The sequence below is a fragment of the Agelaius phoeniceus genome, chromosome 3 (genome assembly GCF_051311805.1).
Source record: "Agelaius phoeniceus isolate bAgePho1 chromosome 3, bAgePho1.hap1, whole genome shotgun sequence".
Lineage (NCBI taxonomy): Eukaryota > Metazoa > Chordata > Aves > Passeriformes > Icteridae > Agelaius > Agelaius phoeniceus.
The window spans coordinates 98,674,007-98,690,967 of NC_135267.1; the positions used below are offsets into that span (position 1 = coordinate 98,674,007).

At 39.9% G+C, this 16,961-nt stretch overlaps 1 protein-coding gene across 12 annotated transcripts in view; it reads right to left on the reverse strand.

Annotated features, from left to right (window-relative positions):
* SUSD4 (sushi domain containing 4) overlaps window positions 1–16,961 on the reverse strand; it is a 73,532-nt gene that overhangs the window by 26,484 nt on the left and 30,087 nt on the right. For 11 of the 12 annotated variants that reach the window (XM_077175954.1, XM_077175953.1, XM_077175958.1 and 8 more), the window contains one exon: window positions 2,678–2,890. In XM_077175954.1, the coding sequence (XP_077032069.1) occupies window positions 2,678–2,890 (213 nt within the window). Of the gene's footprint in view, window positions 1–2,677; window positions 2,891–5,272; window positions 5,291–16,961 lie in introns of those variants that run through there. The other variant, XM_077175962.1, reaches the window with a different exon arrangement.

The following is a 16,961-nucleotide window of genomic DNA, read 5'->3' on the forward strand; positions in this document are numbered from 1 at the left end:
CTGTAAATGAACTCCAAAGTACAGTGTTTTCAGTGTTCAAGCTCAGCTGGCACTGAGCTTGACTAACATTTAAATATGCTGGGATGAGAGGCGTGTAGAGCATACCATAGCCCATGGAGCAGCCAGCCCCTGCCATAAATGGTAAGTGCAGCATAAAGTTTATTTCACCTTGTGATAGGTAACGATGCATGGGAAAACATCAACTTCTCCCTTCTCCAGCAGTTGCTAGAAATTTCAAATTTCTTTCTATATATCATTAAAGAACTTCTGCAATGAAAACTTTTATGTATGTCATTAGACAGCTGAGAATCACAAACCCTGTTGTAATTCTCTCTTAACTCATATCCAGATGTGCCATGTTCCTACACTGTCCGCCTCTCTACCATGGCCCTCTCTCAATATTCTGCTCCCAGTGTGCAAAAGGATCAGTCTAAAAATCACTTAAGCCAGTGCCTAGGCCTCATGGACTGCCACTGAGCCTTTGCTTAGTATTTCTTCTGAATCAGTGCTGCTATTGTGCAATGGAAAGAAGAATTAATGCTGTAATCTAATACCTGAGGTATTATAATAATGTTAATCAGGGAAGTACTTAAGCACTTGATTCACTAAATCCTAAATCAGGGTCCTAATCTTTGGTCCAAGTAATAAGAAGCATTTTTGCATCTGCCTATTTTGAGCAAAGAACTTTTACAAGACTAATCACATAATTACAGTTATGCTCCAGCTTAAGTGCTTTGCTTGATCAGAGCATTGGCTAGCAATCTTTTTTAAGTGTTCTGTGCTGGAAAGTAATTATTATCTCTAAAGCAACTGTTGCCACATCATCCATCATATTCTCATCTTCCAATTTCTTTCTTTTTTGAAAACACCTGGTTCGAGTGTTGATCACACTGACATTAGTGGCAGTTCTGTTGCTGACGGCATTGTGATCAGAAACTTCCTCCACAGATTTCCACTGGGATGGAGGGAAGAGGTTTGAATATTTAATAAAGAACATTAATGCTTGTTTTAACAACTGCAGTGGATGATACAGGCAACATTTCAAAGATGCACATCAACCTTCCTAGCTTCCTGCTGTGCTTAAGGAAACAGAATTTCCAAGCATTAAAGCTTTTTCTGGTAGTTCCAATAGCCAATTTAGACATAGGCTGCTGTCACGCTATATGTATTTTTTCTTAAATAACCATGAGATGAGAGACAAGGTCATTTATGAAAAGTGGCTGTCACAGAAAAGGGCACGATTTTCATACGTAGTTATTTTTAAAGGCATCAGGTTATTTCTTTGAAGCTGACCCATGTGGCCATATGATGAGGTGCTGTTGGCACCCCTTTGCCTTTATTTCTAGACATCAGCTGTCACCTGATGAGACAGCTCACAACTGCGTCCCTCATGGCTCTGTAGCCCATGGCCTCAGACTTGTCCAGGAGAACATATTTAACCAAAATTTCTCCTGCCAACAGGCCAGCTGCCTGAAAGCCCATGCACTCCTTACCAGCTGCCTCTGGCTACTCTCTCCATTATCTCATGCATCACTTTCACACTGGCCACTGTTTAGGGTTGTTCCCTTCACATGCACCTCCTGAGTGTGGTCTTCCCAGGCTGTGCTTGTCCCTGTCATGTCACATCCCTGTCCTGGCACAGGATTCTCACACCTACCCCCCAGGATCACAAACAAGTACCTGCAGATTTTATAAAGGCTAAGTGATGCATGATCCTTTGCAGTAAGTTGTTTGTGAGCCACATAAATCTTCAACTACCTCCGAATAAAGTCCACGTATTTATTTTAAATGGTGAAAGGTAATCTGAAGTAGAATTTATCTTGCTCCAACATGAAGACAATGAGGCAATGACCAATGTCTTCAGTGGAGAAGTCACAACACTAAAATGTAAACACTTTATTTAACCAACACTTTTCATGTCTGTTGACTTTAATAGCTCTGTTGACCAAAAATAAATCAACAACAAGGACAGGTTATATCTTTAATATACTTGGTGAAATAAATAATTTGCGCTGCTTGGGTGTACTTTGGCCAAAATTTACATTTATAAAATTCAAATCAATCCTGCCTCTAAGACCTAGAAGAAGAAAGCAATGAAACATCCTAAGTATTTAAAACCAAATACAATTTCAAATATACAATAAAAATAAATTGGTTATGCCATAATTGTCTGAATTACCTCAGAGTAAACTTCTACCCTGGCTTTAAACTTTTGCAGTCTCTGTGTATTCGATTTTGCTACTTGACTCATGCATACATCACCAAATACTATTATTTAAAATTCCTAATTAGCAGGAGCAGTAGCATTGGAAATTGATTGTATTTTTCTAGTAAAATATTGCAGAAAGGAATATTAAGTGGGCAGCTTTAATAAATAGTTACAGTGAATTTACAATGGAGGTTGTTTTTCCTCTCTGCATCTATTTGTAGCTAGTTAAAAAGGGAGATTAAATTCTATTTTCACATTTCTTTATGTTCCTTTCAATATACACAGCTTCTCGTGGTACAAATTTAACTGACAAAGGAGGATTATGGATGGAAAATTAAAGTGTGTATCCAACAAGACACAGTGAAATGGACTCCAGCCTGTTGTGTTTTGTCCAGAGATAGACAGACATGGTACATGGACAAGTGAGAAGAACTGATGTGGCGAACAGCTTGAAGAAAACTAACTTACCTTCTTGTAGGCACACAGGTTTATCACTGGGTTTCCAGCTCAGGGAGCCATTAAAGTGTCTCACACAAAGTTTTTTGGAAGTACCATTGAGCCTATATCCTTCTTGGCAATGGAACCGGACCACCACACTTTCAAAGAAAACACCTGCACTGGGCATCTTGTAGCCATGTTCAGGAGCCCCAGGATCAGCACATGCTTGTAGGTCATCAAACCCTGTGTCAGACAAAGATACAATCCAGCTGTGCTCATTTACTTCTCATGCTTTTTCTATCTTTATCCATTATCTTCACAAGGACCTTGTACCTTCCATATTGACCACTAGCAACCCTGCTTGGGTACCAGGGTACTCCAGGGTTGGAGACGACCCACCCCCAGCTGAAATGCTCAGGTGACAGAAGTACTCCTGTCTTTTCATGCAGCAAGTAGCTGCATGAAGCAAAAGTCAACAACATTCCTTGGTAGCTGCCCTGGATAAAAATAAAGCACTTGACCCAGCCTACCAGTGGGGATTGCTCAGTAATGTGTCTGTAATTACTTCTGGGGACTATGGGAATTTGGAGGCCTCATGCAGTCACTGGTAAGAATAATAATGTGTCAGAACCAGAGAGGAAGAGGAAATAAGGAGGCATGAAACTTAACTGCCATCCAAAGACACAGTAATTGAAATAGGAGAATTGCTAAGTACAGTGAGATTTCAAGATGGGAGAGAGATCTGCCACAGGGGAAAGGGACACTGTGACGTTAGATGAATGTGACCCTCTTATCTCTTTGGCTTGGTGGCCCTACCACACTTTCCACACACTGTCATGGGAGTGCTGTTTTACTCCACTGACACCAGAAGGGAATTTGTAAAGTCCTTTACCTCTACAAAATTAACTGTAAAATAACAAACTAAACCCCAACAGTTGCAATCAATAAATGTGACTGTTTAGCACTTTCTCAAACTCATTTCAATGCCATTTGCATAAGTGGAAGCTTTTTTTACTGCAAAGCAGTAAAGGTTTAGTGCAGCAGTGAACAAGGGCTGCATACAGAAAGAGCAAATAGCTTTGGAACAGGAACAGCAGGGGGGCAATTAATGCTGACAGGAGGGATGCCTGGAAAATGTGAAAATCATTGGATGGTAATTTTAATGTTTTGATTTTAAAAGAATTGTATCAGACATCCTCAGCTACTTCCTGCATAATAAGAATCAGATGCCTCCACGGTGCAGTCAGAGAGAAGGAAGATATTACAGTAAAGGACTTTTTGAAATAAATCTCCATTTCCCGAAGCTAAATCATTCCCTCTGCGAAGGGCTCATTGTGACGCTGTGGCAGCCAAATGGAGAGCACTAAAAGTGATGAAGGGCTCTTGCATTTGAGCACTGAATGTCTCTGCTCAGTCCCCTAGCTGACAGCTGCTAGTGAAGAAGCAGGAGGCCTACATCAAGCCACTTGTGTCCTATGTCCCGTCACCTGTTCCTGTGAGCAGAGACAGGACACACTGTGGAGTCACCAGGGTGGATTGCACATTCCTGGATTTCTAGATCCTGTGCTGAACTCCCCAACTAGGCTACAATTCCCAGGAGGTGATGTGATGGACAGAACCCAGCCCAAATTCCATGACCAACAGCCACCCTGCACCCCTCTGCAGTGCTCCAACACCCATGGATCTCCCTCTCCACTTCCCCAGCATCCCCTCTCCTGGCTGAAACAGCACAAGAGCAGCAAAGCAGCTGCTCTTGAGCAGCTTCACTCCTCCTCCAGTGCAGTTCATCCTGGGAATTGAAGCATCAGTGCAGCGACCAAGTAAAACACATCCCTGAATTCCACCCACGCCTGCTCATCTGCCTCAGCTCAAGTCCTCCAGTGTAAATCACCCCAGGCTCTGTCATTTGCCAATGGGATGAACAAGGAGAAGCACAGTCATTATGATCATGGAATTACACGCTGTAGGCAATACTTATTAACAGAGAAAGGCTGTCCATTTTTACTGGAGATTAAAAAGAAGCTTCTTATGCTCCAGACAGCAAGCTCACATCCTTTAATAATGTCAGTGAAGATCTTAATTATTTCTCATTAAACCAAGGGATAACATGACATTTAGATCAATTTTGTTACTTCACTAATCTCGGAATTTGCAGTCAGGTGAGGAATACTGTAACTCACCTTGAGATATATGTCCTTTCTCACTAGCTGCATCAGGGAAAAGTACACTGCTGCCTACTACTTTGCCTCTGCAACAACACAGGAAAAGGAAAAGTGCTGAGGTCACACACAATTTGCCTGGTAAAAAAAATGAGCCAAGCTCATTTCTCAGTTTTCATAAAGTCAAATATGCAAAGTTAGAGATTTTTAAGCTTGTCAGCACAAAACCAAACATGGAAGGCAAGAATGTTTTCTTCCCTAGAGCAGGCTAATTCTGTGACCCTACTGCCACTTTTCTGGTGACCCTTCACAAGCAAAGATTTCTATTCTTCCTTGGAACCCTTTTGCAGTATGTGGGTCTCTCAGGTTCTTTTTGTTGAGTGCGGTTAGCAAGCAGACAAATCTATCCCCAAGGGGAATTCCCAAGTAGAAACTGGAACACGAATGGGAAAATTGAATTATGCACCCTCTGGTTTCTACAGAGCCAGTAGCCAGCTGTTACTCAGTTACTGCATAAGAGATGACACACGGACTCAGCAGAGGATCGCCACTTCCTGGCTTGTTCCTGAAACAAGGAAGAAGGAAAAAGTCTCAGGGAAGAGCCAATTAGGCAGATGGCACACACAATACAGTAGCATCTCATGGTAAAGCCATGAAGGCAAAGCAAATAAATCCCTAAGCCCATCTTAGCTCCATAGATAGGAACAGTAGATGTGGCTCAAATCAAAGTCCTGCTGGAAACAGTGGAAGGCACCTGGATGTCAAGCTTCAATATGAAAGTGTAGATGATCCAGGCACAAAGCAGAGAAGGTAGGGCTGTGCTGGGGCTGGGAAGAAGGAGGTATGAGGAAGGTATGGGAAGGCTGCCCCTGTGCTGAGGATCTCCCAGCACACAACAGGCACTGCAGGTGTTCCAAAGGGGCAATTGCCACCATCCAGAGAATCCAGGAACTGCTCTGATTTTCACCAGGCCTGCTCCTCTCTTGCACAAGAGCTGTGGTGAAGTTTCAACAGCTTATTTAGCAGACAACTAAGTCCATCAGTCTTTTCCAATTTAAGTATAAACTTTCTGGTACAGTATGCAAGAACAATAATGCTCAAACATCCCTGAGAATTGCCATCTTCCATTTCTTCCTAATAATAGCAGAATTAGACCCTTTACATAATAATCCTATCCATACAATCTCATCTAGTTAAGCTCCACCCTATCAAAAAATTTTAAATATATGTCTTCAATGAGATACAGATACAGCTTGGTAATTTTTTTTTCTCACAATCTTTTTTTTCTTTTCTTTTTCCAAACTATGCATTTAAGAGCAGCTACTCCCAAGTTGTGACACAGTAACTTTCTAATGGTAGGAGTAATCCTACATTTTAGATGAGATGCTATAGCCATCTTATGCTCTAATCCCTTTAGAACCTGATGAAAAAAGCCAAAAGTCTTCTCAGCCAGAGCCATCATATAGGTCTTTGGAAGAGAAAGCCAATCTTTTGGCTATAATAAAAAGCTGCTATCCATCAGGTAAAAGATATATCAGATAAGATAGAAAGTAACTCAGAACTACAATGGATTCTTTCTTGACAAACCCTTCAATGAGTCTTTGGGGAAAAGAAGATTACTGGGCTTTTTCTCATGGTTAAAAGGAGGGAAGGGGAAATCATCATCACTACCTACTAGTAAAAATTATACAACACACTTCTTAAATAAAGAATTAAACTTTCATGTTGTCTATATAGTAAAAATTTAGTAAGGCCAGCAGCCATCATAATCAATACTACATCATTAGCAGCAACTTTATGGAATGCTATTGCATGGCTTTAAATCCCTAAAGTAAACACTACACAATTACTGCTGGAACTGACTATTTCAGTAATCAAAATAGGTTAATATTTGGTCCAAGTCGCAGACTTTCTGTATCACAGTACCTTTAAGGGATATTGTGTAAAATATCATGGACAATAATGTTTTCTTGGCAAGGTTAATGAGCACATAAGGTCATCATCATCAACAAAGCATGCAGTTGATACAGAATATATTTTGGGTTTGGTATTTACCAATTTACCACATTTCTACTCTTGGACCAACCAGAAAATAGCAATGCTCTTGATTTGGATAACCCTCAAGCAGATTATATGGTGCTTACTTTACCTAAATTTCTTGGTATTGTCAGTCAGGTAAAATAATGTAAAATTAATGAGAAGACTGAAAAATAGCAACGTCCTCCTTGGGGTATAAAAGGAACCATTGTAAATAACTTGATCAAATTGCTCCTAGAATTCTGCATTGTACATTCTCAAACTTAAAATTATTCATCTCATCCCCAATGAAAAGCCTGAAAAGTTGGAATCCAGGGGAACATTACATATGTGTGATGACAAGAAATCGTGACAGCCACAACTGAGCTTCAGACATGCTTAAAAAAAGGCAGGAGGAAGAGCCCCTCAGTTCAACCCATAAATCTATTTTTCTCTTTTTCTTTTTCTCAGTTTCGTGTTTTGTTTTCCTTGTTTCACCTCTTCTCTCACCTCTGTATCTTACAGCTCCTTGTAAATTCATGGTGCTGGCAAGGTGATTTCTAATCTAGATTTGATGGACTTCTTTGCCTCTAAAGCTGCTATAAAACATTTCACTTACACACTGATGATCCATGTGAGCTCAGAACTGGCTTCACTCATTCTTAAACAGAGGCATCACTCTCGTTCCATTTTGTTATATACACCCAGTGAATGAAAAGTGACGTATAATGTGCAATAATATTCAAGACAGAGAGTATTTTCAGTGTTTGTCTTCAGCAGGATGGAGAATGGGCTTCTTGTACATCAACACCTGCATTTGGGTTCACTAAATCTGTCTCAACTAGAAGCAGGGGGAAGCAGAGGCTTCACAGACTCTGGCAGGACCAGACTGCCTGCACACACATTTTAGGACTCTGTAAACACTGCAGGAGCAGGTTATCTTAGGCCAGCTCTCAGTAAAAAGCCATTCTGGGACTAAAACAGAAGAGCCACAAGTGCAAACATGCCAAGGGCTTGCTTGTCTTGTACAAAGGAAAAGTTGTTTTCATCCCTTCAGGAGTTTCTGCCCTGTTTCTGTGAAAGCCATGCAGTCACAGCACTGTGTGCCTCTGGCTGTTTATGCTTCCTTGCTGCTGCTGATGTTAATTGAGCTATCCATGTACCCTAGGAACAAGAAAAGGAAGGATGTGCTTCGATTAGCATCTAGACTTGGAAGTGAAATTTAATTATAAAGCTATGATTTCATTAGTGAAATGCCTGCTAAAATCTAAACTCTCCTTAATCCCTGAAAGGTCAGTAATGCTTAAGCTTCCCTGAGACTTCAGCAGCTTTGCAAAACCCTGCCCTGTTCAGGATGTGAATCACAGCCTCCCTTGCTACCCTTGCAGAACACGCTCCCAGCTCCCAGCATGGCTCCATATCCCTCCTCACTGGGCTAAGCCTTACCCAGGGCAGACTAACAAGCCACTGGAAGAGACAGAGAAGCTCAGATCACTTTGTAGGAGAAACAGAACAGCAAAAAAGACCTCCAAGTACAGGTATTTTGCTTAAGTCACAAGCTGATCTATCAAATCAAGAACACCATTAAGCTACTTACAACACAACATCCTTCTTATAACACACGAGCATCATAGCAGAAAAAAAGAAAATCAGTGTGTAATGCAGCTCCTGAGCACCAAATTGACCCATCTGCAGTAAAAAATGAACATGCAAGCCCTGCATGAAGGGCAGCAGACTCCAAGAGAGGCAATTGGTCATTCAAAAGGCTGAAAGGTTCACTCATTTGCAGTTCTTCATTTTTCTGATCTTTCATCTTCTCCCACAACCCCGGCCTCCCACCTGTGTTCTCCATCCTCCTTCACCACAACCCACTGTCAGCCAACACCCGACCTGCCCTTGCACTCTCCTAGAAGACCACTGTGATCCCAAATCTTGCCCACCACTACGCCCACCACCTCTCTCTCTCCTCTTCTCAATGGGGCCTTGGAAAGGAATAGACAAAGATGCTCATAAGGGCAATGATCAGTTCAACCTTAAAATCCCTACTCAAGTATGACAAGTCCCTGGGCATTTTTGTGCTAAAACAAACTGATATCTCCCTAGAAAGCCCAAGAATTGTTGCTCCCTCCAGAGAGGGTACAGGGAATGGAATGTGAGGAGCCACAAGCAGGACAAAATGGATCTTCTAGGAGCCACCCAGGAACTGCTTCTGCCTGGGAATATCACCAGGGAGAAAGAAGCACAAGCTGGAATGTCAGCAGGGCAGGTTCATAGGCCCTGCATAGATGACTGCAGATGTAATAACAGCATCTTTCTTTCAGGGGTCATGCCACCAATTAGTTACTCCAATTACCATTCAACACTCACAGCTGACAGCACATTCCAGCTGGTGCCTGACCAGTGTCAGGCAGCAGGGAACAAGCTGAATTTCCTACCCATAGAAACCCTCACCAGTTTGAATTTTGGATGTGAACCTTGATGCAGGATTCTTTTATTGACTGGACATTAGGCTAATACACACGGAAAAACCATTTAAAATTGCTAGAAAAAGAAGGTGGTTCAGAATACAACCAGCAAAGCACTTCAGTAAACCCACAGCAAACTAAAAAAAAAGCATTTGTTTCTTTTGGAAAAAGAGTTTCTTCTAATTAATATGTTAAACAGTACAGGCTTATCCCTTTAATCACAACTTCTCACACTTAATATAGTTGTGCTATCTTTGTAAATAAGCCATTTCATTTATAATGCAAGAAGCACTTGTTGGATTACAAAAGCCTGGGAGTAACAAGTCTGACTGCATAATTTATGAACCCTTATGAAATGTCATACGCTGCTCTGTGATCCTCTGAACTTGCCATCACTTAAATGAAAAACAAGAGGCAGAAAGCAAATGTACTGCTGGTTCTGCTGACAGAGCTCACATCTTCTGTGTTTTTGTTACAGAAAGTTACCATGGCTATTGTGGGATATGATTCAGGGTGAATAAAAAAACCCATTTACCACACAATAAATCCCACAACCTTCTCCCAGCTCCTAAACTCTTAAACTGGATATTTATTTTTCCAACAAAGCCATTGAAAATTATTAAACTGGTACTCTGAGGCCTAGATTGGGGTGAGCTCAAATCAAGTATTAGGCAGAAATAATTAAAAACCTGAAGGCAAAGTTTGGTCAGCTTTCTGCAAATATAGAGTGAATATTTTCTGAATCTCCATTTATCCAGTTAATTCAGTTTAATGACTAGTTTTATTCAAGCTGCAAACTCCACAAGAAATGAAAAAAGGTATAAAACCAGAGAAGTTTTTTCCTATTCTGTAAAAAAGAAGCATGTGAGAATAAATGACTTCTTCAATTTCCAATAATATTTCATGTTTCTAAGTTAATTTCAAATAAAAAATGTGCTTAAATAAGCTTATCTGTGTGCATATTTATTATCCTTAAGGTAATTTAAACTACTTTAAAGTGGTTCTTCTTGGAAATGGTAGTTCCACATTTCTTATCAGAACCTTGAATATCTATGAATTCTAATTTCTATCTATTTTATTTATTCTAGTTTCTATTTCATTTACTTATTCTAATTTCTATCTATAAAAATTGTAAACATGGTTTGAAAAGGATGACAAATTTTTTAAACAATTCAGTTTTAAAAAACAATCAAACACCACCTTTTACCATAAGAAAAAACAAGAATGTAGTAAAGGCTCTCTATATGCTTCAGTAAATGGGCAAATACCTAACACATCCTCCTCTTCATTTTGCTGATAAGGCACTGTAATAAAGATGATATTTGCCAATGTGTGCTTTTGGATGGTGACCCATAAGCATCATCATAAGGAATTAAATATGTACAAATCCAGACTATAAAATATTAATACATCACTTATGCCAAGATTTTCTTTTTACTAATTTAAATGAAAAAGTAAGCTCATTACTTGGATTTAAACCAACCAACCCCATTTCTGTTTTCATCCTCAGATGTAACATTTTATATATTAGATGTCATAGGATTTCATTAGAGTTGCAATACTGTTAATGTGGGAATCCAGCCTTAGGTCACTAAACTGGATCAATAACAGCATAGAAAGCTACTAATAAAAATGTGACAAATAAAACAATATACCCATAATTTCAAGCATGTTATGGGCCTGCTGTGTTTTTCAAAAAGCAGTATCAAAGTATTGGTGTTTATCTGTCCTATATACTTAGCACTCTGGAAAAAATTAATTACCATGAGTTAGTTTAAACAATCAGTCTAGACAGGCAACCCTTAGGAAATATACAAAAAAAAAAACCCATAAAAAATGAATCATGAGCTAGTAACTATAGTAATACTTCTTCTAGACCAATAGCATATAATATTATTCATCACAGCAAATCCAAAGTGATGAAATGTCACACTGTTCTGCAGAGATCCTTGTTTCTCTAAGATGCAGGAATCAAATACTCAAGGGTATGAGTTGGGGTGTTGATATTTATGCTTTCAACAGCTACAGGCTTCCCTAGATAACACTATATTTTTACTGTATACCACAGTATGGTAATCCAACAATTTTTTTGCTTTTCAGCTGTGCTGTATAAATCAATTTTATACTTTCCCAAGACCAGGCCGAGCTGGATATGGGGACAATCAGGATTAATGTGTGAATATTGTAATATTAAACTTTTAAATGAAGTGCACACTAGAGAAGACTGAGACAGGGGATTTAGAAAACTGGTACATACTAAAACAGGAGAGCTGACAGACACTGTTTCCAGCTTTTGCACTGATTCCTTATCACTATCCTCTTATGCTTCTGGGTACTCTGACAGCTCTTATGCCCTACAGTGATTTTTCTCTATATGTACCTACCCATGAAACCATGGCCTTTGCTCTTAAATGGGGACCTCATCACAGCCATCCATTTTTTATTAATCTTTTCCTCTGCATATGTTTTACTTGCTGATACTTATTCACTTAGCCTTGCACAGTTGGGATATTATTTACCTACAGGTCTAGGAGATGTAAAAGAAGACGAGGTGGCTTAGTGGGTTCACCAGGTATTTTCCACATGAGAACTGGCATTGCACTCCAACAATTGCTTCAGATCACCCTGCAAAGCATTTCTATTTTATTCTAAGTAAAGCTTTTAGAAAGTAAGTAGATAATATCCATTGCAAAAAAAAATAATACCCTTATTGATTTTGGTCCTAATCTGAACCTCAGGAGAACTGATTTTCTTCTATATTGAAAAGTTCCTGTATGTCTTCTGTGCTCTGCTAGTACTGTTAGCATAAACCACAGGTTTTACTCCATTTCTCTTCATGAGAATGCATTTTCTGAAGAAAAATGGAACATAATCATCTTGCTCTTTTCCAAGTATGTGATAAATCCCAAAATTGTACGGAAGGGTAGCAGGAGTCTGGTTGGGCACTAGCAATGAAGTAATGTCATCACATCCAAACACTTTTAACTTAAAATACTCATTTATAAGTGCTCTGTCCTTGAGTTGTTCTGTCCACCCTGAGAAGACTGGAAAAATCAGTGGGAGGTTAAGATAATGCAGATGCATTTTTCTTCTCTTTTTTTTTGATTCATAATGGTGTTATACTTAACCCTCATGTGCCCATTTTCCTCATGAAGTCCTTCCAAGGAACTCCCAGCTGATAGAAGGTAATGGGAGGCTGCTCACAGAATCAGAACAAGCAACTCAGAGCAAAGTCACAGAAGAGCCAGTGAACCAGATGGAAACATTTATAATTAAAATGCTGTGCAGCTCCACAGGCACCATGTTAAACCCCCTAAAAAATTCCAGAAAAATGTCAATGACAAATTCCACTGGCACACTCAATTTTTGTGGCACCACCAAAAAATCACTGGTGTACAAAGTCTCCTCTGGTCCATCACTTCCCCTTTCAATGCAATCTGTTTACCCTCTGGTGAGTTTTCTATCAATTCCCCAATTCTTCTGTGAACCCAAATCTTCACAAATACTTTCCCTAGTAGCAGTTTACAAAAGCCAAGGTGGACAATATCTGCTAAATTTTTCATCCTTGGGAAACCAGCTGTTTTCTCAGGAGAGTAACAGATTATTCTGACACAAGCTTTCTTTTAATACAGCTATGCTTTATTTTATATCATACCTCCAATATTTTTAACCTCACTGCCTTAAAACAACTCTAAAATCACAAATTTCTGAAGTGAGAGAACCAAGTCCCCAATTGCCAGATCCTGTGGTTTTCCTTTTTTTTTTTTCCTTTAATCTGTGAATATTACAGATAGTGTCTTAGGGAGATACTGGAAGTTGCTTCATTTCAGTTCTCTGGCAGTGAACTTAGGCAGAAGAGGAGGAAGCTGAGGACAGAAGTGAAACCAAAGGAACTGGATCAGGAACAGCAGGAGATACTTGGCAAAGGTACAAAACTGGGATGTAGGGACACATAAAAATATGTTAGCCTGGAAGATGACTGACAGCTTTTGGACAGTTTGGATGGTAATACTACTAGCAGGTCAGACAGAACGAGATGGGAACACAAGAAGCAGCCCAATAGGGTTCCTAGAAAGTTAAAACATGGAACTGGAGAGGGACAAGAGGGAAGAAAGGGAGAGAGCCTCAGTTACAGGCAACAGAGATGGGCAGTGTCTCACAGGACAACTTTGGAGGCTGGTGACACATTGTGAGAGCCTCCTCAAAGGTTAATGGCCTACCCTTTCGTATCACAAAAAACTGATTTTTTTTTATTTTATTTTCTGATGACACCTCCAAAACATACAGACTCTGTAAGGTACTCAGCCTTGACAACATTTGACACTGTTGAGTCAGGGGCAGAAATACTCCAGTCTTCAGGTGGATCAGAAGGCAAAAGAATAATATTTTTTTTTATTTAGCAAGAAGTTGCAAACTTTATAGTCTCACTCGCTAAGTGGGACCTGATTGGTCTCAAAGTAGAAACATCTCACAATATTGGTGACTATGAATAGCACACTGTGGAGAACCAAAACTTTAAACAATGGTTACAGAAAGAGAGATGATAATTGTTTGAATTCTTTCATCTAAGATTCCCAGGCTCAGCCTGGGAGAAATTGTCTCTGTTCTTTCTTCAACTGAACTGAGAATATCCACAAACACTGAAGTCGAGATGGTCAGATCAAGTCTTGTACAATTTATGTAATGTATACACATCATTATTAGTCAGCTAAAAGATTGAGAGTTAGGGTATTCTTGTGTATGGGTAATAGGTATTGCTAAACTACCTGATGCTTAAAATATTTTCATAAAAGCCAATCTGAAAATCACATATGCTAGTTAAATGTAAAGATTATGGTCTTTTGTTCTTCAGAAAGCATTTATGTCCCTACTTTTCATGAAAATAGGTTCTCATCATTTTGAAGAAACAGAGGAAGAATAAGCTGTTATGAAATTGTTATAGTACTGTAAGTTGATTAACTGGGGACTAGGAAAAAATCTAGAGCTAGTGAAGGGATAGTGCTTTGTTCTTATTCAAAGGACAGGAGTTTTAACCATATACACAAGAAATTTATTTGAGACTTATTTTTCTTAATAGATATTCATTCGAGGATTTCTGCAGCCTCTCTTTTCCCAGACTGTTAGATAGTTCTTTTCAGAACAACAGCTGCAGCAAACCTAGTTAAAATAAAGAGCAGGCAGCACACAGATCCATACATATGCTTTGATGCTTTGTGAGAAACAGGCAGCATATCCAGATTTATATGTGTGCCAGTCTCCTAGGACATCATAATTGTGTTTGTTCTTTTAATAACTTTAGGCTCCAGTGATCAGAATAAAAATTCTATGCTGAAGCTAATGCTTCATCCTTAGTTCACCTCACTACCCTAAATTATATAGTAAGCAGACTTAAATACATGCTGGAGTCTGGCTCCTTCCTTACAGCAGACTCCAGCCACACATAATATGTTGCCTGATTTAATTCAGGGTCTCTCTCTTCAAATCTTACTTTGTTTTTACAAAACATTTGGCTCAGCCATTTCTTTCCGTGCACAGCTTTTCTGAGCCCGCCTTCCAGCATGTGGGGAATTGCAGTCTCCCTGACAGGAGCAGCACATCAAACTTCCTGACTTGCAAGAGCAGTTGGGTTATTTAGACAATCTTATTCTTCCTAATTATTATATCTACACTTTACATTTACAACCTCTTCCTATAAACGTACCCCAAATAACTGAGTTAATTGAGCAGCTTATTAAGCAGGCATGGCCTTCCAGCAGCTATTGTGACTACAGCATGCCAGTCGTAATCTAATGATTACATATGATTTTTTAATTCCTAGAACCAGACTGTAATGAAAACAGACTTATAGATTACCAGTATCTATGAGGGGCATTGAGACAGAGGTCATAAACAGCACAGGCTAATGGGACAGTGGTGGGCAGAAAGCCAAACCCCACTCAGTCAGTGCTTAGTCAGTGTGTCATACAACATAATGGCTAAAAGTAAGCTGAATATGCTGAAATATACTTCCACTTTCAGTTTCTGACCACCTTGAAAGATTTTTATTTTACATGATCTGACATTATCTTGAATCTTGTTTGAGACCAGAGATAACTGCTTTAGGTAGGTCAGAAATTATAGAATCATAAAATGGTTTGGGTTGGAAGGAATTTTAAAAACAATTTAGTTCTAGCCTCTGTACTATGGGCAGGGACACCCTTCCACTAGAGCAGGTTGTTTAGAGCCCCCTCCAACCAGGCCTTCAATACTTCCAGAGATGGGGCATCTTTGGGAAACCTGTGCCAGTGCCTCACCACCCAATTCTTACAAAATTCTTGGAGGCCTTGCTGGATTAGGCAAGGCTACTTGTCTCTGCTACACATGAAATACATAGCTATTTTTTTGCCTTCAAAAACTCAAAACCAGTTTCACAATAAAATTCTGAGCTTGGTTGTTGATAATGCTGGTGGAAAAAGAATATTGATATGGTCCTTGCACCAATTCCCTGACCATCACCTTATGATGATCCTTTTCTCTTTATCACTACCCATCTTACTGTCCTCCTAAGGAGAATAATGCCCCTTTGTTTCTCTATGTCCTCTATCCTTACTCAGCTTTCTTCTGTGGCACTGCTGGGTGCTACCTTCCAAACACCTCTATTTAAATATTTTCCTTTCTTCCTTTCCATTCTGATTGATGGGAGTCACCCAACATGATTGGATCCAGTGCCAAAACTGCCTTTCTAAAACTGCCTTAAATCCCATGTCTCTGATATTCTCAGTAAGGTCTCTGCCATTATTCCCAGTAATAATGGTATTAGCTGTATTAAAATCAGCTGTATTAAAAGAAAGGTTGTGCCCTCCCTGAGGGCACTGACTGGCCCCACCTGGAAGCCCTACTCACATCCTCTGCCCATGGCCAGGAGTTCCAGGTAGCTCAGCTTTGGGCTCCCAGACCATGTCTGGGCTATGCTGCAGCTCTGCCTGTCTCCAGTCCCATCTTCTGGGTGAACCTTGAACCAATGCTGGACTCATCAGCATATTCCGCTGCTCTTACTGGGTTCATCTCCTGTCTGCTTCTGGGGCTGTTCCTGGACCCCATCACCAGTCCCCAGCTCTGCTGAAGCCCTGTGGGACTGTGCCCTGGTCAGTGAGAACATAGCCCCAGCTCCCTTCACTGTTTTCCTTTCTTTTCCTTCTAAAAATCAAGCCCCTCAGCCTGTCCTCCCTCAACATATGTCCCTATTCTCCATTTTTTCTGTGTCCTAATTTTCTTCCACATTCTACCCAGGATATAGTTTTGGTGGCTTTGTTTTTTTCTCAAGCTTGAATTTATCTTTTTATGACACCTTCCTATTTCCCCATTTTTCCCCTTTCAAGTCCAGTTGTCTTTTAAATCCCACCTCAAAAGTCCATTTAATTCATTTATTCTTGCCAGACCAAGCTGCTTTCCCCTTTGAGGATTGTTCTCCATGAGGTCTTTTGAGTTTTGGCAATAAAATCCACAGACAAGAAAGCATGTTTCCACACTTGGTGGTCTCAGACATAGTCTGCCCTAACCTTGGACTGAAAATGTTGATCTTTTAACTATTTGCTTCTGGAAAAACCACCTTTCTCACATGTCATTAATCTTCTGTGAATATGTTGCTGTACCTATAAACAGAGAGCCTTCCAGTGATCTGACCGGGCTTATTGT